The sequence below is a fragment of the Lutjanus erythropterus genome, chromosome 17 (assembly GCF_056507025.1).
Source record: "Lutjanus erythropterus isolate fLutEry1 chromosome 17, fLutEry1.hap2, whole genome shotgun sequence".
Taxonomy (NCBI): domain Eukaryota; kingdom Metazoa; phylum Chordata; class Actinopteri; order Lutjaniformes; family Lutjanidae; genus Lutjanus; species Lutjanus erythropterus.
In genome coordinates, this window is record NC_139333.1 from 22,059,464 (window position 1) to 22,086,312 (window position 26,849).

At 38.9% G+C, this 26,849-nt stretch overlaps 1 protein-coding gene across 1 annotated transcript in view; it reads left to right on the forward strand.

Moving 5' to 3' along the window:
* The first annotated feature begins 5,459 nt into the window (after positions 1 to 5,459).
* The window catches only part of prkcea (protein kinase C, epsilon a), a 50,294-nt gene continuing 28,904 nt past the window's right edge, over positions 5,460 to 26,849 (forward strand). The window contains exons 1-2 of the mRNA XM_084740151.1: positions 5,460 to 5,937; positions 7,704 to 8,207. Of these exons, the coding sequence (XP_084596277.1) occupies positions 7,863 to 8,207 (345 nt within the window). The 5' untranslated portion in view covers positions 5,460 to 5,937; positions 7,704 to 7,862. The remainder of the gene's footprint in view (positions 5,938 to 7,703; positions 8,208 to 26,849) is intronic.

The window sequence follows — 26,849 nt, forward strand, 5'->3', positions numbered from 1 at the left end:
TTTTTTTTAACCCCTTGATGTCCACTGCTGTAGACAATCAATACGCACTGAAGCCTACCTCCCTGTCTGACTGTTTGTATGTTTTTAGTTTCTTTACCTTCATGTCTACTTTATTTAAAGCTCACAGAGTCCACTGTGTAGTCTGTGTGTGATGTCGTACTTTATGTTCAATCTGAGGCCGAATAAATGTTTTGGTATTTTATATAAATAAAATTATTTAATATATGACTGTTACTGTGCCCATTCTTACATTCTCACTGTAATATTCAATTCATTATTTCATTTTCTATAACACACACATAGTTACAAATCTGAATTTGCATATAACTAAAGTTATTAAGAAGAAGCTCAAAAGTATTAGCAGCAAAAAATGTATTTACATTACAAAGTACTCACAAGGCAGCAGAATAACCCCTGTCAGTGTTACAGTATATCGATGGATTATTATTACATACAGAAGCATTTTATGTTGTAGCTGGCCAGAATTAAGCTAATATCAACTACTGGGTATTTTAATAACATGAATGTATCATATATCATATTTTATAAACTAAGCAAATGTTTTATCTTAAAAGTAAGAAGTAACTAAAGCTCTCAGATAAATGTAGTGGAGTAAATAGTACAATATTCTCCTCTGAAATTATGTGTAGTAGAAGCATAAAGTAGCAGAAAATGGAAATACTCAAGTAAAGTACAAGTACAACAAAATTAAACTTAAGTACACTTAATCATGTAGCCTTACTTCATTATTTTCCACCACTGGTTTATAACAGTTTATAAATGTGCTCATTAAGCATGACCTAAAATAGTGTTTCAGAGTTTTGATAAAATATATTAATCTGTAATATTATATCTAAACAAAATCGAAGCATTTTCTCAATAAAAAGGTAACAAATAATTTTAAAACAATTCAGTGTGATGTAAAAAACTTGCTCTGAAAATGTTATTTGTTATTTATCTGAGTGCTGTGTTAAAATATTCTTGACATCTTTGGGATTAACAGCAAATCACTGAGAAGCAATAAGCTGAATGAGAACAGGGGATTTTCATAACTCTTATACTGGCAGTGGTTGTGAGTACATTTACTCTAGTACTGTACCGTTTTGAGGTACTTGTACTTTACTTGAGTATTTCCATTTTCCTGCTTCCTTGTGCTATGTTTCAGAGGTAACTTTTTACTTGATACCTTTTACTTAATTGCACTAAATGAATAACTTAAGTCACAAGTTACTTTGCAGATTCAGTGTAAAGAAACAAAATATGATCAATAAACACATTATAAACAAATACAAGTATAACAAACAATTAAAATTAGCCCCATTGTAAACATTTATGCATCGATAACTATAATCCAATTATATAATTTGCATTATTCTACATAATTAGTACTTTTAATTTTATACCTTAATTGTATTTTGATGGTAAATCTTTTGTACCTCTACTTAAATAAACTTTTTAATGGAAGACTTTTTCTTGCAACAGAGTATTTCTACATTGTGGTATTACTTAAGCCTGCATACTTCCGCTAATTCTACTGGCTTTGGCTACTTTTGTGTTTTCTTGTAAAGGAGTGTGTTTTACACCATGGTATTTTTACTTTCACTCAAGTAAAAGAACTGAGTGTTTCTGCCCACCACTGATTTCATGATTTCATATTGCTATTCAGCTTTTTCCAGCATGAGGCATGAGATGAGTCAGATGAGTCACAGAAATCCAGTTATCAGTCAGTTAGTCATGAAGTACATTTACACATGTACTGTACTGAAGTATAATTTTGACATACTTGTACTTGAGTGATAAGATAAGATATTTCTTTATTAGTCCACAGTGGAGAAATTTGCAGTGTTATAGCAGCAAAGTGAAAGCAAAATCAAAAAAGCATTAAAAAAAAATTAGAATATTAACAGGAGGAAATATAAATTATAGGAGCAAAATAAACAAGAGGAATTATCAAAAATAGGAATGTAAACAATATGAAATATAAAGATAGATTTTCGTTACTTTAAACTTCTACTCTACTACATTTCAGAGACAAATATTGTACTTTTTAACCCAGTTTGAGCTGTAGTTTCTTTACATACAAAACATATGATGTTATAGATTAAATATAGGTTAATTGTTTTAGATTAAACTACCCAGTAATAAATACAAGCTTAATTTGGACCACAACATAAAATGCATCTGTCACAGTAGGTCTCATGCATGTGTCATTATATTGACAGGGGTCATTCTGTCGCCTAATGAATACTTTTACTTTTGATACTTTAAATACATTATTCCACTCATACTTTACTATACTGTATTTTTGTATGGTGTTTGAATGCAGAATATTTACTCGTGGTGGAGTAATTTTACCCTGATGTGTTGCTGATGTCCCACCACTGCTTAAATCCACTTCGTTACTACTGAAACACGAATCTACGAGGAGCGCCTGAACACAGCATGCCATGACGTCACGTCCCGAACGCGTCACTGTCCCGGCGATACGTCCCGCGTGCCAGCAGGTGGCGCAGCTGGCCAGGTTTCCTCAGTGAAGATCTTTTCTCCTCTCTTCTTTGTCAGTTTAAGTCAGTTTCCTCAAAAACAAATTCACTTAATGGGTACAAAACTAATTCGATTACATTTATCTAATCTGCAAGTCAAGGCTGAGAATTATTTTGTTGTTACAACCACAAACTTTAAATCTGTGTTTGTGAGTTAAACGTCTGACTCAAATCACAAGTTCATTATGGGTAGTGACTGTTGCTATGGCAACGCACTTGTTACCCTGTCGCTCATTTGTGTCTGTGACCAATCAACTAATAAAGCAACAAAACGAGCATCAGGGTGATGACTAATAATAATAATAATAATAATAATAATCATAATAATCATAATACATATAAAGTTACACCTATCACAGCTAATTTCATTGCAATGAAACAAATTTTAACACTTTGGTTTTTGATTTTTCCTTGAACAATAACATTAATCAGGAACAGAGTATGATAAAAGGTACAAGATACAATGGTACAAAATAAAGAAATATATATTTTTAAGACTTGTTAAAGATGACACTCTGCAATGTTAGTATGAGAAGTTATATTGTTGATTGATAATGCAAATTTATTTATTGTTTATTAAAAAAAAAAAAAAAAGTCAAAAGTGCACCAGTTGCTCTTTACAGGAGCCAGTAAAAATTATGACAAACCTGCAGCAGTTACATGCAAATACAGAAATTAGGGCACCAGTGCACCAAAAGTGCCAAGTGATGAATTTATGGTGGAAACAGCTGCAAACCCTTCTTAAAATTACAATTGTTTTACTATGAGACTGAAAGGACAACGATGACCAAACCTCTGTGATAAAAACACAGAGGAAACTGTTAAACCATTTAGAGTCACAGATAAACCAAGTGAAGTGCTCAAGATGGAGGTATAGAGATTAGAGCTGCAACAATTAATCAATTAGTTGTTATTTATTATATTATTTGCCAACTATTTTTGATAATCAGTTGATTGGTTTGAGTAATTTTTTTAAAGAAAAAAGTCAAAGTTCTCTAATTCCAGCTGCTTAAATGTGAGTATTTAACTCCTTCATAACAGTTAGGAGAATATCTAATGATTGTGGACAAAACGAGACATTCGAGGTCGTCATGTTGAGCTTTGGAGAACACTGATCAACATTTTTCACCATTTTCTGACATTGTAGAGACCAAAACAACTAAATGATCAATCGAGAAAATAATCGACAGGTTAATTGACAATCAAAATAATCGTTAATTTCAACCCAAATAGAAATACTTAAACACACAAAATAATAAGTGATTCATTCTAACTGGTGTTCTTTTATAATGAAATTTATAATTGTTTCAATTTGTATAAACTTCATCTTTGGTAAATGTCTCTTTTATCATTGGAGCTTAACATTTTTTATTTTTTGTGTGTTTTTAAAAGTTGTGGCAGTGCAGCTGTCTTTAATTTTAATTTTAGGTGGGTTTCTTTTACAATCCGCCAAGTTTTATTTCATGCCACCTGTGCATTCTTTTAAAAATGTTTTTATATACTTTGTATACTTTTGTTTTATTATATGCACAAAAAGAAACAGAACTAGAACTATACTAGTATTAAGTAACCTACTATTTTTGATTGAGGACAAAAAAAAATATCTTTTTAAGTAGTTTTGTATACAGACTTTTTGTATAAATTGTGGTTTTAATTAACATGTGTGAATCTAATTTTGACAACCTCATGGACGACAAACAGTTTTGGACCCCGTATGATTTTTGTTGTGCCCTTGAGGGAAGCCCAGACCTCAGGTTGGCAACCAATATGCTATTACAGTAAAGTGAATATCTTTGGGCTGTGGACAAAACAAGACACTTGAGAACATCACCTAGAGTCTTAGGGAGCAGTGATCAACATTTTTCACTATTTTCAACATTTTATAAACCAAATCTTTTTTTTCCTATCCTGATTACATAATCCTTTTACATGTAATCCATTACTCCCCAAGCCTGTATGAATGAATATAAACAATTATCCCAATTCAATATAAAACCAACACAATTCATAGTGTGTATGTATTACAATATGTGGGTAATTATCCTGCACAGTTGTCCATATTTACACACATATCTGCCCATATATCCAAACAGGTGTATAGTGTAGTTTTGAGTGTATAGTTTGCTCAATTTAATACTTTTGTATTTTTATTTTATTGGTATTCTATTTTAAGCTACTGTAACAATAAATCGATAAAAATCAATACAATTTATCTTGTCTTAAACTGCATGGCATGAGGGCATGATGGGAAATGAGGGCAGTGTTTGAGACTGGGGAATGGTTTTTACATTATATCGCTTGTACTGATGTTTTATTATTTGAGTTTCTGTGTCAGTTACAGTCATCAACCTGATGATTCTGGGAAGCTGAGAATCACTGTTATAGACCAAACAGCTGATCGATTAATTGAGAAAATAATTAATGGACGATGAAAATAATCTTTCGTTTCAGTCCAGGCTGAGATATTTTAAGATAATAGTGTCGTTATAACATCTGTCTTTTTAGACTGTGAGTGTGTGAGTGTGTGTTGAATGTCTGTGTCCATGCATAAGGGCTGACTGATTGACTGGCTCTATTGGCTGTCTGGCCATGACACACACACACACACACACACACACACACACACACACACACACACACACACACACACACTCACACGCACACACACTCCATGCCTGCGGGTGAATTCCATCCCCCTCTTCGTCTCTTGCGCTCGAAAAAAAAAACACCTCTTCCATTTGCACACACACACACACACACACACACACACACACACACACACACGGTCTCTCTCTCTCTGTTTTCCCTCATCCGGCGCAGAGCCCGGCAGCAGCAGCAGCAGCAGCAGCAGCGCGGCGGTGACGCGTTTTGCGCATTTCCTGCAGCTCGCGCTCACTCACGGATTCAGAGAGGGGAAACGGGGGGCGCGCGCAGGGACCGAGAGGAGAGAGAGAGAGAGAGAGAGAGAGAAAAAACGGAACGGGAGCGGAGCATTACCGAGATGTGTTAGGGGTGGTCGTGAGCCCGAAAAAGACTGCATTGAGGGGTGTAAAACGGCTCGAGAGTGGGCGCAAATATCGCGGTAGGCACCGTGAGGTCGAAGCGAGGAGATAATCCCGGAGAGGAGCCGAGCGACGGGCTGGAGACGGAGCACCGATCCCGGATGGCTAGGCGCGGCTGCTCGGGCTCTCTCCCACCCTGACCCGGGAGGGACACGCCGAGAAGGACCGCGGGGAAGCACCGGGGCTCCGCATGAAGCCAGCCGGAGCCTGTTAACCGGAGCCTGTTTCATTTCTCGGCCTGTTTCCGTTGCAACGGGAATCTTGTCTGGCGCACGGGACCGACCATAAACAAACAAGGCAGGCGCGCTGGTGGGAGAAGCGACCTCTGAAGGGTGTGAGTGTGCGTTAATACTGCGTTTTTCTGCACCTTAGGGACCCATCAGCTCTACTGTAAGAGTGTGTGTGTGTTTATGTGTTTATATATGTGTGTGTGTGAGTGGATAACACAGTGTTCTGGTATGGCTGTACTACACTAAGGCTGTGTATTGGCAGGAATCTGGCGATATCACGATACAGGGGTTACAATTCAATAAATTACAATATAATGCAATACTGTAAGCAAAGTGATAGATTGTAATTTTTAAACTTAATTGTCATAGTATAAAGAACACACCGCCACATGCATAAAACCTGAGTAAAAAACATTTGTATAGTCGCTTTAACATTAAACATTACAGCATTTCTTTTTCTGAAATCTGAGCAAAGATGTGTGCAAACTTTTTACTGTCTCAGCTTATGTTGATACACAGAGCTCAACAGTGACCGTCCACTTTTTCAGCGGTTCTGGTTCCATAAATGAATTTCCCATTCATTCATTCATTCACATTTCAGAAAAATTCTTTAATAAAAATGTTCAACCAATTACGAGATGAATCGTGACCATTAAACATTTGATTTGGAGCAACAACAACAACAAAAAAAAGAAAATGTACATAATTATTTTAAGAGTGAAGGAACTACTCATCCCATAAACCATTGCAAATGATAGCACTCATTCTTAAATTTAACTTTTGTCATCATTATAGTATTTATATAGTTAATAACTGTGTTGTAATATCGGCATTTGTGTGTGTATAGAAATTATATTAATTGTGGCAAATCAACATTATTAGCACGACTCATGTAAGTTAGCTAGCTAGGTAGCCTGCTAGCAGAACTACCTGTTCATAGGTAAACATTTCCTTGGTAACAGGGAGCTCCACCAATCGGAGATGAAGCTGTTGCGCTTTAGGATTGTGGGTAGTGTAGTTGATATCATACAGAATTGTTTTTTAAATTTAATTTTAGGAAGACTGTAGCAGTATGAACAACACACCATCGTATGCATAAAATTTGACTTTAAAAAAAGTTCCCAGTGAGCAGTTTTCCATTGAAAAGACATCTGACTATGGTCACTTGTGAAAAGACGTTCAGAATTGGTTCAAAAGTCAAAGTTTTTTTCACCGACTATTTGAAGACGACTATTCACATATAGACTATATTTAACCAGTATTCACAATAGTGACAGCATTTTTCAGAAAAGAGAAGATGTTTAAAAAACCGGCTATGATCACCAGTGAAAAGACGTTCAGAATTGGTTCAAAAGTGAAAGTTTTTTCAACAATTGTTGAATGAACATTCAAGACCACATTTCACTGGGATTTGGAAAACTTATTTTTTTTTGTCCTCTACAATGTGTAAATGAAAGCCTGATTAGAAAAATATATTGAAAATTCTTGCTTGGAGCATGAACAATTGTCCACATAGGACGGCCGCACTGCTTGTGATGTCTCTTGTTGGGCATAGTTTTTAAATTACGTCTAAACAACTTTTTTTATGACACGTTGATGTTATAACTGCATTTTAGCTTCAAAAGAGGTCTTAGACATTAAAATATCACTCAATTTTCAACTAGAAATTACAGTTGAAATCCCTAACTGGCGTTTTTTTATGCAGCCAGAAGAGTATAAATAGATAAAAACACATCTATCTACACACAACTTGAACCACTGCCACAAATCTTTGCATGTATCGCAGTGTCATGATACAGGCTTTTGAGAATTGATTCAGTATCATAAAACATAATATCATAATATATTTTCTTACACCCCTATACTAGACTGAGCGTCCAAGGAGCCAGCGGCATTATGGGATGTAGCAGGACTGTGCAGTGACCCCACTCATTGGAAGGAAACACTCTGTGTACAGGAGCAGGAACAGGCAGACTAGCCTAAACACACACACATCCTTGTATACACACACAGACATCCCAGCAGCCATGCCTGTGTTCAGTGGCCTGCTGAAGGTGCGAGTGTGTGAGGCAGTGGACCTGAAGCCCACCCCATGGGCCCTGCGTCACGCCGTGGGCAAGAGCGGCTCCTTCCTGCTGGACCCCTACCTGGCCCTCAATCTGGACCAGACCCGGCTCGGACAGACCGCCACCAGGACCAAGACCAACAGCCCCGCCTGGCACCAGGAGTTCTGCACCGAGGTCCGCGAGGGACGGAGCCTGGAGCTGTCCGTTTTCCACGACGCACCCATCGGATATGATGACTTTGTGGCCAACTGCACCATCCAGCTGGAGGACCTGCTGCAGAACGGAACCAGACACTATGAAGACTGGGTAGGTGTTTGACATGTGACTGTCTCATTGTGTCTCAATCACCCATAGATCACCGGGGCAGATGTCCCTGGGTGCAAAAGCATGTTTAAAACCAGTTAGGCGCTGAACAAAGGCTATTTTACATAGCAGTCCCTACAGGAGATTAACACACATCCACATGAATCCTGCAATTTTGTCCAATTACTGCAACTTTTCCACAATTAGAACAATCACTGTAGCTTCCACCAATGAAAACAGTCCCTTACTCAAATGTCATACATGTACGTCTCAATGAACTGACTCAGTGTTTTATCATTTACTATTTTTTTTTTTGTATTTTTATTTTCTTATTTTGTAACAGGTACTTTAAACATAAGGTTTGTTGTTATTCTTGACATTTATCAATGCTCTGTGCATTTTTATATTTTAGAATTTTGTGCTTGCTGTTTTGAATTTGAGCTTTGTATAATACTCCCCAGGTGCACTTCTTCATTTACAAAAAAGCATATTTTGTTAGAATTTTTCTAATCCTCAACCCTTCTGGCAAACTTACTTAGAACACTCAGAACAGAGTGCATTTTTTCTCTCTCTTCGGAACAAGTTGCCCTTGATTTTTAATGAGGTGTACAAATTTTCATTAGAAAAAACACCTCATAACTTTGCAACATGCGTCACAAGTTTTTAGAAAAGCTGCAAAAAGCTGAAATCAGGCATTTTCGGCCCCAACTGGTCCAAAAAAGAAAATGAAATCCTGGAGGGAGGGACGTAAGGTTTTAGATACCAATCTTTTTTTCCCGGGAGAGCAAAGTCATGACCTGATTGGCTAATCCTTACCTTCATTGGTTGGGTTGCTTAGGTTTAAGAGTGATTGGTGAGCGTTAGGGAAACAATATCAGCGTAAGCCAATCAGAGGTGGGTCATGACTTTGCCCTCTTGGGGGCAAAAATGTGGTATCTGTAGCCCAATGTGAAGTAGCCATAACTCAGTTTCTAATAAAAGTCTTTTTCAAGATCAAGTGACCTTTTATTTACAAGATGCACCTGTGCAATTAATGCCACACCTGTCAGGTGGATAGATATGCTTAGCAAAGGAGAAGTGATCACTAACAGGCATTCTCAAGAAAATTTGAGTGAAACAGACTCTGTGTGCACAGAAAAAGCCTTAGATTAAGAAAAAAAGCCCTCAGCTCATGAAATATAATAGCAAAGACAAGTGTTGAGCGTAAATAAATTTTGCTCGTGCAGGTGACGTGTAATTTGGTAACAGACCTCAAGCCCAGAAACAAACAGACTGTCTAGTTTCAGAAAAATACAACCCTACTGTTGCATTGTTGGCATAGCTTATGTGATGTGGTGCATGCTGGTCCTGTGGTTACCGCTCAGTGTACAGTGGAATGGGCCTACAGTATGTTTTTGCCCATTGTCCCCTGGCCACAATATGCATACATTTTGTTGAGTGCGCAGACAAAAGTTGTTTTTAGCTTATTCATCCAGGGAAGAAACTAATTTTTCGTTTTCTGCTTTACAAAAGTCATACATATATACACACACATTTGTTCCTGAGAGCTTCGCAGCAGAGCTACATACACGGCCAGTCATTTGACTTCTCCTCTTCTGGCACAGGTTCTGAACCCTCAATTCGGGTTACTCTGATGCTGATAACAGTAATGGGCAGTGCCTCAGATAGTGCCTAATATAGCTGAACGATTATTTAAATGGCAATATAGCCAAGTCAAGTTTAATATCCAAATTGTAGGAGCTGCAATTCTGGGGTAATGAAGCATTGTGGCGCTGCAGAAATGTCTACAAATGACTACAAATCTTATTCTCCATACATAAAGGAACATGCTTTTCTTTCTATATTTGTTTGTTAAAATAAAATGCAAAAATGACCATTCCCTCTAAAATCATGACTCATATCACAATCATAATATCTGTCAAAAATAATTGACATATGATTATTCTGTGTGTGTCATTTAGCCCGACTGCAAAAATGTGGGATTGGTCACGCAAGGTTATGCACCGATCTGATAACACTTGATTTATTGCCCCAAAATGGGACCCTGCTGCTTCCCAGCGGCGTCCCGAACTACAGATTTCTTTTGTCCTGAGCCAGGCAGTACAATAATGACAGCAATCATGTCCAGGTTCATTCGAGTTCAGCTATTGGAATCGGTATTGGGAAGTAAAAAAATGGTGTCGGAACATCTCTACCCTCCATTCAGGGCACCTTCTACTGAGTACTGATCTGATCTCTTTGCTCTGTTTCTCCCTAATTTAACATCTGTACAACACAGACCGTATTATTCAGATTTAATGTAACTTATAGCAAAAGCAGTGAAATGAAGACAGAGATGAAACGGTACGAAAATTTCATGTCACAGTTATAGTGACCAAAGAAGACTGCAGGTAACTTTGACAGTATTTGGACTGTATTTATTGTGTTTACAGAGTCATTCAGATTGTGATAATTAAACACAGATTTAATGATGATAATTAATATTTGGAAATTAATTGTGATTGTTTCATCCCTATATTGAAGTTAGCAAAAATGACTGAGGTCTTGTTCGTATAGGGTGTAAAAAGTTGATAACATAATTGTTGTGACAGGCCTGGACATCTGATACCATTGTTTTTTTTCCCCCCAAATTCAATAAATGTCCAGATTATTATTCTGAATTAGTACAACTTGTAGCAGAATCAGTGAATTTCTCATGTTCGGACCTTGCAGACACAAACATCCAAGATATTCTCATGTCAAACTTTTGCAGTTGGGCGTTTTGCACAGTGTTTGTCGGATATCTGATGAATCTAGGATTAACGTAAGCTGCATTCAGAGAAAGTCCCTACTGTCATCATCATCATCGCCACCATCTTCTTTCACTTTCTTTGGCAGCGCAGCAGCAGTGTGTTAGTTAACTGTGAATTCAGCTGCACATGTCTGTTGTCAAACTGTGTGTGCCTCTGCGCTGAGACGTTGGCTAGTTGTCCAGTCTGGTCCAGTATGTTATTGGTCATAAAGTCACCTTTTTCTTCTGCAGAGCCATTTTGATTTTGCCGTCCTTTCATTCTGCAGCTTTCCCTCCTCCATTTGTGATACGGGAGCTGTTTGGACTTGCATTGGATCTGATTTGGGCATCTCAGGTCCGGCCTGTAGTCGTCCTCACTCAATTCCTCACATTCCTCCTCCTGCCGCCTCTCTTGACTTGAAGAAACATGAGGTGTTTTTCCCACTGTAGAGTCACATTTATAAAACAAATACAACAATGTAGATATTGTGAGACTCCACCACAACCTGGTTTAATGTCTTCAAGATACACATACTGCAGCTCAGCAGTGGGAAAAAAACTGAAGTTCCTTCGATTGGTTACGGTTTCTCGTCATGTAATTTCATTTGCGTTGAGACTGTGACCTCGGCCTGCCACATGTAGATCTGTATGTACGGGGAATAAAAAGCAGGTTTTGTCTCCAGTTTTAACATGTGATCTTGTTCCACTTCTATGCTTTGTTTTATCTCGTCCTGCTTTAGATGAGGTGATCCCAGCAGAGGCATTCTGGGAGTTGAGGATGTGCAATTTAGACAAAAATATGTGTTGTTTTGCTTTTAACCAATTACCTACAGATTAGATGTACTTTACATTACTGCAGACCATTTTCCAAAGCATATCGTGAGTTATTCCAACGGTTTTTTACCTTTCAAGGCAGCCATTAGTTTCAGTTTATGCTAGTACACAATGAAAATTAACTGTCAGACTTAAAACCTCAAACCATTACAGTGAATGTTTAGTTGCATTCACGTAAAATTAATAAAACCTTAATACTACTACAGTATTATTACTCATTATTATTATTATTATTCATTTTGTCCAATTGACATTTTTATAGCATGGTAATGCTGTTCTGAAGGAGAAAATTACCTGTTCTGTTTGTTTCAGTTTCAGTCATTGTTTAAGCAAAAATGTCTCATATTTGTTGTCTCCAGCTTCTTAAATGTGAGGATTTGCTGCTTTTCTTTGTCAATTATGATGTAATATGATGTGGTTTTTGGTTTCGTAGTGTTGGTTGGATAAAAGAAACAAGTTGAAGACATCACTTTTGGGTCTAGGATGAACAGTTTCACATAATTTGACATTTTATAGACTAAATGATCATGAAAATAATTGGCAAATTAATCGATAATGAAAATAAATTAATTACAACAGCTTTCTGCATTCCAGGCAGAGATTGGATATTTATTGGCAGCACACACTTCATCAATAGCAATGAGGAAATAGTTCAATAAAATATTCTAAGTTTCATTTAAATCCAAAATGAAACCACATGGGTGTCACGATTCTCCAAGTCCATGAAGCCAAATTAAAGCTATAACAATTAATATTTCTGCATTAAAAGGGCTGAAAACACTAGATATATGTTATATATTTTGTTGCGTTGTGTATTTACATTATCCCAAATTTTTCCAACAGTGTTAAAATACAGAGAAGTGAGTAATTTATTCACGGTAACGGTGTGTTTCCTGCTAATCGCTGTTAGCTAGTTGCTATAACTCAGACATGTCAAATGCGTCAGTGAGTGAGGAAGGAAGTCAGTGAACGTGGTGGCTGTTTAAAAGTGAAGATAACATCTCCCATGAACCTACGCTACTTCATGACATCATCAAACTAATTCTTTTGTTATTGTTTTAATGCAAGAGATACCCTAGTGGCAGAAATTATGTATTGTGCATTTAAGCCTGTTAGTAAAATTCAGAATGCTTTTCTTGATCTTAATGAAAATAGATAATTAAAATGATCAGTAATCATAGATTGAAATTTAAATGAAACATTTTATTGTGATAAATTTTCCTGCTTTGTTTCTCAACACTATTATGGAGCCTCCCGAGCAGTCGCAAGATCAAATCAGATCAAATTTTATTTATAAAGCCCAAAATCATAAATCACAATTTGTCTCAGGCGGCTTTACAATCTGTAGAGTGTGTGACACCCCCTGTGCTGTAGGAAACGGGGAAAGGAGTCATGAAATGATTATCAGGGAAAGAAACAAGAAAACACAAACTTTTCCTGCGTAGAATCACATTTGTTTTCCAGAGAACGTTTCACCACGTCATGCCTCTAAAGTTGTTTAAATCAAACAAAAATCACTGAGCTGTTCAAGTAGGTTTCAAGCAGACACCGGTTTGTCTTATGTCGGGAACCACTACCTTAAACCATTACAGAGTGTTCAGTTGGACTTATTACAGCATTATTACTATTTATTTGGTCTAAATGGCATTTTTTGAGCACGATAATGCTGTTTTTGAAATCCCTTTAATGCCAGAGTTTTTAATACAGACCCTGCTCTCAGCTGGATTAACATATGACCATGACGTAATGCAAAAAAGAGGCAACAACATGTTCATTGTGGTGAATCTCAAAAGTCTTAGGAGGCTTATTTTCATACTGCAGTACTGCTAAAATGTTAGAAAAATCTTTGTTAATGTATATATATGATGTGAAACTATACATGGTTTGTAGTTAGTAGACTGTGTGGTTCGTTATGAGCGGGTTAATTGATGAATGGTTATGTAATCTTATACTATATCAGTGTACATTGGCATATAAATAGAAGCACACACACACAGGCACACTCTCACACACACACACACACACACACCTCGTCCCTCAGCCATCCACAGTAAGGTCAGAGCATATAGATCACTCTGTTGATTGACCACATCCCATTGATCAGCCAGCCGGCTCGTCAATACATCTGCCTCACAGCGACACGGTCCCTCCCACTTTCCCCCCTCCGTCCTCCTCCCTTCATTACTCCCTCACTCACCACTCCTGCCTCCCCTGTCTCCCTCATGCTCCCCATCTCCAGCAGCGGCTCCCTTCTCATCTTCCTCACACTCCTCCTCTCGTTTACCCATCATCCTCGTCTTCCTGCTCGGCTTGTGTACCTTACGCTCCTCTTTCATCTGCTTCCTCCTGACGCTCCTGCTTTCATTTGCTCGTATTCAGTCCCCAGTGTGGAGTTCAGACTCAACGAGGAATCAGTCGGAAGTGTAATACAATCGTTAATATGTTGTCTGAGTCAGATCAATCAAGTTTTCCTCATATTTTCCACATTTGTGTCACACAGCCGCCCAGTGTCTCCCTCATAGGATGCTATAACTATGTAGAACATTCATGGACTGCTATTACTGTAATAAGCTGCATGAATATGAACATAACATGTGTTTATTGGAAAATTAAACTTGTCTTCTCAGTCAGTAGAAAGACCTGTTATATAAATAATCCAGGTATGCAAATGAAACCTTAAAAATATGTTGATTCAAAGGGGAGAATTCTAACTAACACTTGCTTCCATGATTAATCTAATTAATTTAATTTATGTGATGCATGTAATGTAATTAACTGTTTAGCTCATAAAATGTCAAAATAGTGAAAGATTCCCTTTATTATTTTCTCAGAGTCCAAGTCCAAGTCCCGATTCCTTTTAATTGCTGTTGATACTGACACTTATTCCTTCCACCTGGATTGTTTTTCTTCCTCTTACAGTCTTATATAAAATGGTAAATCTTGTTTGATTTTTTTGAAAGTACAATGGTAAATTTTCATAAAGTTCATCTAGATTTTTCAGCAGCTTTTGTCAAAGTCGGTCCTAGATAGTTGTCCTTAAAAACTGTTTGGAAAAAGGGCAAGCACTTTCAAAAAACATTTGGCAGGTGATTGGATGAACCGTCGGTCTATCACGGGCTAACTGCAACCGATCTTTGCTCATCTTTCAATGACAAAAAACTCTCCAGTTCTGATATAACTGATGCTATCACAGTATCTACGCTAACCTCTTAGATGAGGCGCTTCCATGCTTCTCACTATCGTCACACCTAAAACCACACCCGTAGCTGCCAGTTGTCCCTCCTAGGATGCTGATTGGCTTCACCAGTATTTTGGTGCAGACGCTAATGGATAATTTGCAGCCTAGCGAGACGTATCCTCATGTGATTGCGTGATCTCACAAATCCAGCTGCCTCCCATGGTTATGGTCAATCAGTTTAGTCCAGACTAAAATATCTCAATCACGGAATGGATTGCCATGAAAATTGGCGCAGATATTCATGATCCCTATTGGATCAGATGACTTATTCTTTAGTGCCACCATGAGATTCACAGTTTTTGTTTTTTAGTGAAATATCCCCACAATTATTGGACGGATCGCCATGAAATTGGTTACACGCATTCACATTCATTATGCCCTCAGGAGGAGTCGGAACTATTTTGGTGATAATAAAAACTAGCATAAGAATAAAATTCCCTCAATCTGTTGCCGTAAACTTGTACCAAATGCTACATTTCCTCTCGCTTGTGTACCTCAGCTCTGTCTTTCTCACTTCCTCCGCCCTTCTGCTGCCTCACTCACTCATCTCATCTCATCATCCCGCTCAGCCTCAGCGCTGTTATTCCCATCCTGTCTGCTTCCTGCTCCCTTTTGTCTTACACCACCTCTCCGTGATACATCTCCTGTGGACCCGAGCGCTGTGGGCCAGGCTACTGCTCTGCGCCGCCGGTGAAATATTAACCAGGCTTTGATGCTTATTAATTGTCCCACTCAGTAATTGAGATGCTCTGTGGAGCCCATCCCCATGGTGACAATGACAGCCCGTCCCCTTGGTGACAGCCTCTCACCCACAGAAACACCAGAGAGAGAGAGAGAGAGGGATGGGTAGGTGAGAGTTGGGGGAGATGGAGGGAGGGAGGGGGTAAGGAGAGAAAAAAGAAAAAGTAGAACAGTGCCTTGGTGGTTCTTTGAGAAGTCAGAATAATTTAAATCCAAGGCCTTCAAAGGTAGAGGAACTTAAAAGGTTTCTTTGTGCTGCATGTCCATTCTTAAAGAGAAATTACATTTTACTCTCCAACATAATTGTACAGATTGTGTGTAGATGCAACAGTGTTAACTGAGCCGACTGTACTGAAGCTTCGGACAAGTTTAACAAGTTTTATTCACTTATTTACGGCACTTATTGGAGGTTAAAATGAAGTTCTCCCCAAAGCCTAGATAAAACCTTGTAGAACCCCCTGGGTGGGGTCATGTTAGCTCCCTGAGAAGATGGAAGAGTTCTGGATAGGACTTCCAGAAAAGGCTGAGGTTCTAACTTGAACCATTAAGAACCCTGGTGAGTAAAGGATTTGTCAAGGGTTCTTTGTAAGACAAAGGGGTCCATTAAGAACCCTTTTCGCAAGAAAGAGTTCTGTGGATGGGTTCTTGTCAGCACTCTTAGAACGTGGAAAGGTTCTGTATAGAAACCCCAGAGAGGGTTCTGGGTGGAACCTTTCACAGATGGTTCTTGGTATACCCCTTTATGTTGGGTTCTAGGTAGAACATCTAAAAAAAAAAGATCTATCTGGACCTAAAATTGGGGACGAAGGTTCTCAGTAGTCCCTTCATTTGTACAATCAGTCACTTCAGTGTAGAGCTGCTTCTCATTAACAGAACTTTTATTTGCGACAAAGTTTGGATCAATATTAATCAGACTCCTGACACCACACACTCTCCTTTATGCACATGTTTTCTGTACCTGATATTTGTTTTTTAACGTAAACACATTGAGCTCACTTGTAGAGAAATGTGTTTTATAAATAAAAAAATTGCCTGGCAGCGCCTTTATATAGAGGTCAGCCACATACCACTGTAAACAAATCTGTCTGTACATTCCTGTGGAAACTATGGTATGTCAGAGACTGAGCAATGGACATGATGGTTATAATAGCTGATAGGATTTTCACTTCTGAATGGGTTATATTTGAATATACAGTGGAAACCGCTGTCTGGGTCCGGGTCAAATTGATCACTATTAGTAGATGATTATTATTAACATTTTTTTCATTCTCTTTATTTCTCATGCAGATCTAAGTGACATCACATGAATATAAAGTAATGAAATGGACATTTATTATTGACTGTTTCAAAATACAGTACAGTTTTCAGATTATGGTACAAATCGAATTACTGTACTGTGTATAATTCAAACAGAACAAAACTGTATAATATAGCTTAGCATCTCATTGGTTTGTTTTTGTCAGTTTGTAATTAGGTTTGAAGAGACTACGTTTCTTATTGGGGGAAGATTTCTTTCCTTTTTCCCTTTTCTCCACCACCCACTGTGACAAAGTTTGCTGGAGGGAACACGACCACATGAAAGAGTCACCCCACATGAGCTGAAATGTGCTTTCCTCCTCCCATATCTGTTGTACTTTGTTGTGATACCTACCGTAGATAATACATATACATTGTGCATATAAGCGTTATATCTTATATTTAACTTTATTCATGTATTTCTATATTTTTCACTCAAGAATTATAGGACTTAAAAGCAAAGGAAGACATCATCTGACAGCCATATTTTGTAGGTGCCCAGTTCTGAGACAACATGGCTTTGTACATGACAAGTGTTTAAGTATTGTCACTATATGTATGAGTCAGTTTTCTCAACAAAATTACACAGAATTTGTTGCATTTTTGATAAAGAAAGGTTTATTTACTAGTGATGCATCTGACTTATTTTTGGTTAGGTGAGGGTAAAATCAGGTAGTTAGCATGTTAACGTTAGCCATGGTATTTGATGTTTTGTTAACTAGCAGGATAAAACCCAGTATGTTAACACTGGATTATTAGCTGTGATATCTAATTTTAAAAACTGTTTGTTAGCCTGTTAGCTATGGAATATGATTTTGTGTCAGCTAGCTAACATATGTTTGTTACGTTAGCTATGGTATCTGATGTCATAAATATTTATTATCTTCTTAGCAATGATTTTATGTTAGCTAACAAGATAAGGATAAGTGTATTAGCTATCACCAGTGTGTTGCTTGTTGTTAGGTTGTTATGCACATTAGCTACATAGTGAATAAGAAGACTGTTGTAACCAGTTGGACTGTTTTGTAAGAGAGATTACATTAAATAAGAGGTAGTTTGCTTAGATTGCTCAGTCTGGAAAGAAATGACTTTTAGGCCAACTTAAAATGTTACCAAAGACCTTACTATTATGACACGTCTTTATTTTTCTTGCTGTATTGTTCTGTGTTTTTTCTTTTTCTGACTAAAAAAAGATCTCCAGGACTGGCCATAAAGCATTCCTGCATTTCTCGACACAAATTCTAACTTTATGCTGAATGCTGTAGTGTTATAATACACAAAGCATGTTTGTCAAATGAATGCAATCATCGTCTGCATTTATAACTTCCATTAGCAGTTTTGAATTGGAAATTGGCTGGTTTCATCCACTTTATTTTGGGTTCTAAAATGAGTCTTAAAAACAGTTCTAGTGTTAAAAAGGTGCAAAAAGTCTTCAATTAAGGATTTTGAAAATGGCATGCCCTGGAGACACACAGAGAAAGCAAAGGAGTGAGAAATGAAAAAAAAGGGAGACTGGGGGAGGTGAAATAGAAATGAAAACATATAGACAGGGAAGCGGAGAAGTCGGTGAAGAAGAGGAAGCAATAGTGATGAAAGACGGAGAGAGAGAGAGAGAAGGAGATGAGGTGTAGAAAAGAGCTCTGTGTACATGTAAATATATCAGGCTGCAGGTTCAGAGCTGTGAGGCTGCTGGAAGCTTCTGGGGCTCAAGTCTGAGACGTGATGACCACACAGTGAAACGTTTCCTCGCACGGACACGGGCCACGTCAGATGTCAGCCAGCTTCTGTTTGACACTTGGCATCAACGCACTCACATGCTCGTACTTAACAGCAGACAGGATTAATGACTGAAGGACTATGATTAGGCCAGCCACTCAGTCACTATCCCTTTAAAAAAACAAAACAAAAAAGGCTGTATTAATTTTTATTTTACGTTTTTGAACCAAAACATTTAGATCTTGTGTTGATTGTGTTGAGTGATACATACAAACAGTGTAAAGCTTCTATTCCATGTTTTATAGCTTTGCTGATGATGGCTTTGCAGCAATTTTCCCACATTTCTATTGATAATCCAGGCAGTTAATGATTGTTTTTTTCCCCCATTTTTGCTCAAAAGTGATAACGAGTATTACTGCTTCCTCACTTGTCGACATATACGAGCGATGTTGTGGCATTAAAAAATTATCCACCGCTTTACAGTCGCTTCTTTCATAATGTGAGCTTATGGGGAAAAGTCTTTTTGAGCTGTGTGCATCACATGACGCTGTCTTTACACTGTACACAGTTTGGCTCCGGTGTCAGATTTGCTTGAAAGCCTGGGTTATTTTGCAGGGCTTTGTTGCACCGTCCACTTTTACTGAACCCTCCTCTGTCACCGTATTCACTGCTCCACAAAACACGGTTTGCTAACATTGATGAGACAAGAGACAATGGTACAAATACGTCTTTTTAATACACTGCGAAAGTGTCCTGTTGACTCTGTTTCTAATAAGCTTGCTAACTTGGTGACAGTTAGGCAGGTCAGTGACTGTTTTACCCTCTAAAGTAACTCATTAGGTGGACCAAACACTTCTGGTGAATCTTCTAAGAGGAACTACACGCTGAGGTTTTTCCCAAGAAATACACACCGCAAATAGGAACTTTAAGGTGACATAAGAAAAGAAGACAGCACTGCAGATGTGTGATTGAATTTAACGTTAGGTTATAGTGGCGTTACATTACCAGTAACTATTTTCTGTATGTTGTTAAGTGAACAAGGAGCCTCTAACCTTCCGCAGAGGTTTACACTGGCAGACTTCAGCTCCCAGTCGTGCTCCTGATGATGGCGTCTAAAAGCAGAGTCCTTCGTACCTGCATCGTCAGATCTTGTCTTGTATTTTCTTATAATCCTGTTTCAGTTCTTGATTTTCTCTCTGCACTGCATCACTGTGTGGCGCATAGCTAATGCAGCAAATTCATAGGAAATGCTGTTGAAGATATTTATATTCCACTTTTGCAGGTCAGAATCACGTATTTCTTCCATCGCATAAATAATGAGCTGTTATGAGCTGTTTTTTTTTTTTTTTACACCAATAATATTTATACAGAGGTTTAAAATTAGCCGTTGTTGGTGCTGCATTGGCTCATGTGTTGACCAATCGACGTACACTAACGTCTGGACCAATCACTGTGCACTTGAAGAGTACCCGCTCCGAGGCAGGAGCTAAAAAGGTACCTCAAAACGGCGTTCTGAGAGCTACAATGGTTCACAGTTCCTGAGGTGCAGAATCAATCAAAAAGGGCTGGACTTCCAATAGTTCTTTCGAAATTAGAGATTTGAAAACACCTTTTGTTGAATGATGTTCCATCCTAAGAACAAAATGCCAGTCAGAGGGACAGTGCACAGAAAAGTTGTTAGCGGTTAGCTCATCAGCCATTGATTATTTTGCAAAGACACACAGAAGAACTTTGCAGCGCCACTCTCTTACGTGACTGAGCTTTTACAGTATTTTTTTCCATGGAACGTACCAAGGTAACATTGAAAATAACCTCCATTACCGTCATAACCATGTTGTCATCCTCAGCCAGGATATGACTGGTCATCATTCAGGTCACAGAGTCACAGCCACATTGTTCCTTTCTCCAGACTCGCCACAGCAAGTTACATGACATCATAGGCTCCACCCCTCGGTGACCCGCTGGTTAAGTAGGACAGACTGGATTTAAGATGCGCTGTTGCCTCCATGACAATACACACACACACACACACTCATACACACACAAAGACAAGCACGGTGCTCTGCCCACTGATGCCAAATCAGGTCAACCTTTGGTGTGTGAGTGTATGCTGCAGGGTGTTTAATGCATGTTCTCAGTGAAAGGGAAGAAATGGGAGGATATTTGAGAGCTCTGGGACAGCAGGTGAAATCCACACTGTTTGTCCCCTTTCTCTTTCTGTGACCCCAGGCGTTTGTCTATTTTTGCACAAAGACAGATACATTTTGAACAAATTTAGATGTCTTTTATTTTAGCCACGGACAGAGTAGTTGGAACAGTTGTTTTTTTTTTAAAGAGTTTTTTTTGAAGAGTGCAATTTTCAAACAGCCATTTTAAATATTTTCTTAACAAAGCTATAAGAAGATTTACAGCAGCAGCAGAATATGGCAGAAATTGAAAATAATATTCTTAAGTATGTTTTCATTAGTGTATAATAGGGTTGGGTCGGTGATTTGTGACATCTTCGCCCCCCTTTCCTACCTCCTCGTGTCTTCTTGAGTCTCAGCTGAGAGAAGTGAATTCACTACGTTATGTATGCTGCGCACCTTCACTATGCCCAATAAACAAAATAAACTCACGAAGGGTCAAGAATATAAATATTCTCACACCTATTTTCCGTTTAAAACAGAGCAATACAGCCTTCTGAATCTCTCTTTTTACTGAACGAAAACAAGCTTAATTGACCCATTAACTCCTCGTAAAACACACTTCATTCAAACTCAACATGTAACATGTAAAAGTCACTTGAACTGTCTTTGTTAGTCTGACCGCTCTTCCAACATTCACCAGCTCTGGTTTGGTCGAATTAAATCCTCAATTCACCTCATGAAAAGAGTGCAAAGAGTCTGACTCTGCAGGATGTTTACCTCTCACTCCTCACCAAGCTCATTGCACTCATGGTCTGGCTGAGTGGGTGTGTACTGTGCCGCTGGATGAGAGTGTAACTCTGCAGACCATTAAATAAGCAAAATAAAACGACAACTATCGCCCCGAAAAGCAGCCAGAAAAAACAGCTGTCGATGGATTCAGCTCATCATCGGTGATATATTTGTCCAGTCGCCTAACCCGAGTGTATGATCACCTGAAAATAAGAAATGTGTTTTCTTTACAGAGAGCGGTCCGTTCAAATGCACCGAAGTCTCACAATAACACAAATAAGCAGACTAACAGATTGAGGCAGTGATAGACCGGCAACACCCATGTTCTTCAAAGTAAAATGACTGATTTTGCAAATGGAGATTGGCTTTTGTAATGTTGGTTTCCAGTCAGAAAGGTTGTCTGATGGTGAGGGAAAGAGCTAAAAATATTTATTCTGTACACTTATTGTTTAGCTTCCATGCTGGTTCTCCTCTCTGCTTCTCCAAACTGAGGGTGAGTCGACCACCATCTGCTGTATGTAACACACTGACGGTGTGTCCCGAGTTTATACTTATATGTGATACAGATTTGTTCGATACTATCACAGTATAAATTCATGATTTTCCTCTAATGGTTCAGCCCGAGGACAGGGCTGTGTTCTGCAGCTTGAGTCTGTATGAAGTGTGTTTTCATTTAGAGAGATCCAACAGTGACGAGTGTCTGATCTACAGAGGCTGCTCATCAGGCCGTCTGCCAGTCCATCTGGATATCACACACTCGTCCTGACTGTTGGAGCTCCACCACGGCTAAGCACACACACACACACACACACACACACACACACACACACACACACACACACACACACACACACACACACACACACACACCAAGATCTGATCGGGAGAGTCCGTTCCAACACATCCAATTCTACTCCTGCCTGCACTGTCACAAATAAAGATGCTAACTAGAACCCCATCCCCTGTTATTTTTATAAAGGAACCCTTTCAGAGGGTTTTACCTAACTCACCATAATGAACCATCTGTAAAAGGTTTCATCCAGAGCCCCCTGTGAGAGGTTCTACAGAGAACCCTTCTATGGTGGTTCCATCCTGAACCCTTGCTGGGGGTTCTATACAGAACCTTTTGGCATTTTTAAGGGTGCTATCAAGGACCCGCCCAGAAGGATGTATTGAGAATCTTTTTATATTCCAAGGGTTTTATCTAGAACCCATCCATTTTCTTTTTGTTTGTTTGTTTTATGGGAAACCATTTTACATTCCAAGGACTCTATCTAGAACACACCCGGAGGGTTCTACCACAAACCTCTTTGTATCCCAAGGGTTTAATCTAGAACCCTTCCAGGGTGCTCTACCCAGAACCCTTTTAATATTCCAATGGGTTTTATCTAGAGCACACTCAGAGTGTTCTACTGAGAACCTTTTTATATTTCAAGGTTTTTATCTAGAACTCACCAAGGCAGTTCTACCAAGAACTTTATTATATTCCAAGGGTTTTATCGAGAACACACTCACAGGGTTCTACCATGAACCCTTTTATATTTTTAGGGTTTTATCCTGAACACTACCGAGAACCTTCTAAATTTCCAATGGTTTTATCTAGATCAACCAAGGGGGTTCTACTGACTACGTTTTTATATTCCAAGTGTTTTGTCCAGAACACACCCAGAGGCTTCTTTTGAGAAACCCTCTCAGGGGGTTCTAAAGAGAATATTTTTATATTTCAAAGGTTTTATCTAGAACCAACCCAGAGGATTTTACGTAGAACCTTTTTAGATTCCAAAGATCCCGTCCTGCTGGTTCTACTCAGAATCTTTTCATATTTCAAGAGTTTTATCTTGAACCCAACCAGGGGGTTCTACAGAGAACACTTTTATATCATGGAACCCTTGGTGAAAGTGTTCATTAAAATGGGTTCTTTGGATGAAAAGGGTTCTTAATGGACTCCTCAGACTTACGAAGAACCTTGACAAACCGTTTCTCAAATGCGAGGCGCTTGAGAAGCAGAGTAGGGTAGAACCTCAGCCCATTAGGAAGAACCCTTTCAGAACCCGTATCTCTCAGAGTGTAGCTGATGAAAGTGGACCGTTGGACTGGGCACTGGTTCTAACGGGGGGGAGACAGGCTTTGTTGAATGTCCCCCGTCCTCCCCTCTCCTCCAGCACCACACAGCTCAGCTCCTCTTACATTATTAGCCGTCTGTGATGTTACATTAAAGATGCATGACTCTCATGCTGTCTCACTCAGCATGGGCCTCCTGTGTGTGTGTGTGTGTGTGTGTGTGTGTGTGTGTGTGTGTGTGTGTGTGTGTGTGTGCAGGCGGACACGCTTGAGTTGCGGAGTGATAGAAAGAACGACAAACACACACACACATGTTATTGTGTGAACGCGGTCGAGCTCTCTCAAAGCCGAAATTTGTTCTTTGACAGATGGATGTGGGAGGCTGTCACTGAGACTAAACGCTCCTGAGAGAGACAGAGAGAGCTGTCTGGTTGGACAGAGATAGCGAGCTAGATGGACGGAGAGTGGGAGGGGGTTAGCTCCACAGTATTGATATAATGCAAGCTTTGAGTGCCCTGTCTGCCTGGTTGAGTGCTTCTCTGTGCTGCTGCATATGGTGCGCGTGTGTGTTTTTATATCCTGTCAACATGAACGTGTGTCTTTGTATGTGTTTGCGACGGGACAAAGGAGTTAAGCTTGGATGTGTGTTTAACGTTAACCTCCCTCTGAAGTCCGTTTTAAAATCCCCAGACACTTACAGAGCTCACACACACACACACACACACACACACACACACACACACATGCACGCTCAGCTTCCCGTTTGTGCGTGTGTGTGAGAGGGCTTGTGAAGTTATCCGTCTCCTTGGCTGTATCAGTGTCCTAATTGGACTAACAAGATTAATGAGGCGAACTAGATTCTCCAGCTCTCTCTCCTCCCATCTTTTGTTGTCGGGGCGGGGAACCTCGGTGCATGTGTGTGTCTGTAGTACAGCAGGTTAAATCCAAGTCACGTTACAATCCATTTAACAGAAGGTGGTGACGTGGATGAAATCTTCTATCATTGGTGTGCGCACGTTATTAGTGCTGAAACAATTGATCCGTTAGTCAGCTGAAAGAAGATAATTAATAATTAATGCTTGAAGCCACTCATCAGGAAAATATGGCGTACACGGAGTCGTAGTGAGCAGCCATTTTATTTTTTTAAGTTGCTAAGACTTCTCTTAATGCTAACAAAAATACACACTTTTAAACCGTGATTTTTATTTAGCTTTAATTTAGAAGGACTAGATCTAATAGCAATATTATTTAAGTAATTTGTCAAAAAATGCATTGCTTGACCAGTGTTTCCACCTTTTATTAGACCAGGAAGTGAGTTGTCCTTAGGATATAGTTAAATCTTTTGTACCTGATTAAATCATGTTTTTGTAAAAAAAAATTGGGCTGAAATCTGGGACACAACTTTTAAGGATCATCATTTTCATTGAACATTGAATGATGATGATGAATGAATATGTGCACAAACTTTTGACTGGTACCTGAAAAATCAGTTAGTCCAGTACTGCAAAAAACAGTCCAGCTCATAGTTCCCGTTTACACCTGGTATTAATTAGGTGTCCTGGACGATCCAATCACCAACTGGATAGTTCAAAGTGCAGGTGTGAATTACCTAAAACACTTTGGGAGATCCGATCGCTCAGACCACATTCTTTTAGCCACGCGTATGTGCAGTGTGTCCTGGTGTCATCTCTGTCCCTGGAAGTATGTACTTATTCAAAGGCCAAAGCCAGTTAAAGTTGATAAAATTTGCTACGGCTCTCTGCAGAGCTCAGTCAGGAGCTTGTCCCAACTAACTACCCTTTGCATACTGATTACTATTATGCAGTCACTGATCGATTGGTAGTATCAAAATACTTTAAATATTGTAGTACACTAGTTAGGGATGCACAATGTGAAAAATATAAATCCTGTTGCAATTATTTTTTACTGTGATATGATTCACCATTAGTGGGAATGAAAATTTTTTGCACCACAATTTTCATTTTCACCTAAAAATATTAAATAAAATCATGACAATGTGAGGTTTGTTGGAGTCTGTGCCAAAAACAAACATGTTTTCTTACACATGGAGAACAAGATTTGTAGGCCAGAGCATCTCTGCAGCACTACAGTCCTTCATTATGATGTTTTCCCTTCATCAAAAATTTGCAGCTTCTGTGCACAATTTGGCCGTAACAGTAGTAATAGTACAGGAGAACAGTACGATCCCCAGTAGACTTGATTCTATTAAAATACCAGGGACGTTCATTCACAGTTCTACATGTGTGTTAGTGTTTGTTTTAGCCTGAACTACCTGCTGAAGGGTGTGGTTTAGGACAGTTTAAATAGAGACAGGTGAGCTTATAATCACAGAAGGTGAGACAGTGAGATGACGTGGACTTGTCAGAGCAGGAAAAGCACAATAACATTAATGATGGCTCTCTTCCAGTTGAGGAGTGTCATAAAGCCAGAATGCACAATGCTGACGTCCCGGAACAAGAACAACTAAAGGATCTACTAATGTTATTACATTACAGTCAGTAGCTGTGTTGCATCAAGGTATTTTTCTGTGCATTTTGAAGTGTTACAAAAAAGTTCAAGGAAATTTCAACATTTAAAAATACTTCCCTTTAGCACCTTTTAAGGATGCTAAGAAGAAGTCAGCCAGGAAGTTAGGGTTAGGGTTAGAACCTCTGATGAACCCTGTCTTCAAAAAAAGACGCAAATGGTTCTGGTTAGAACCTCAGACTCTCAGGAGGAACCCTGGAACCTTTATTTCTGAGAGTAAACCTGTGATTAATCTGGTTACCTATCTAACCTGTCTAAAAATGTACTGCGTTTTAGTGGACGTTTTTAAATGATGGTGTAAACGCAGTGGAGGAGAGTTTTCATCCTGCCAAGAATAAAATTCAGGAGAACGTGTTTATTTTAGATTTCTTGGCGTGATATTGAACACTGGCACGGTCTAATTCATCCTCAAAAACCCGTATCTGTGTAGTAGTGGTTCTTATTGACTTGGATGGGAGAAACGAGCTGGAAGGCGCCTCGCAGCCCGAGCGTCCAGTGACTGGCGATGTGAGAACGGTGCGGTT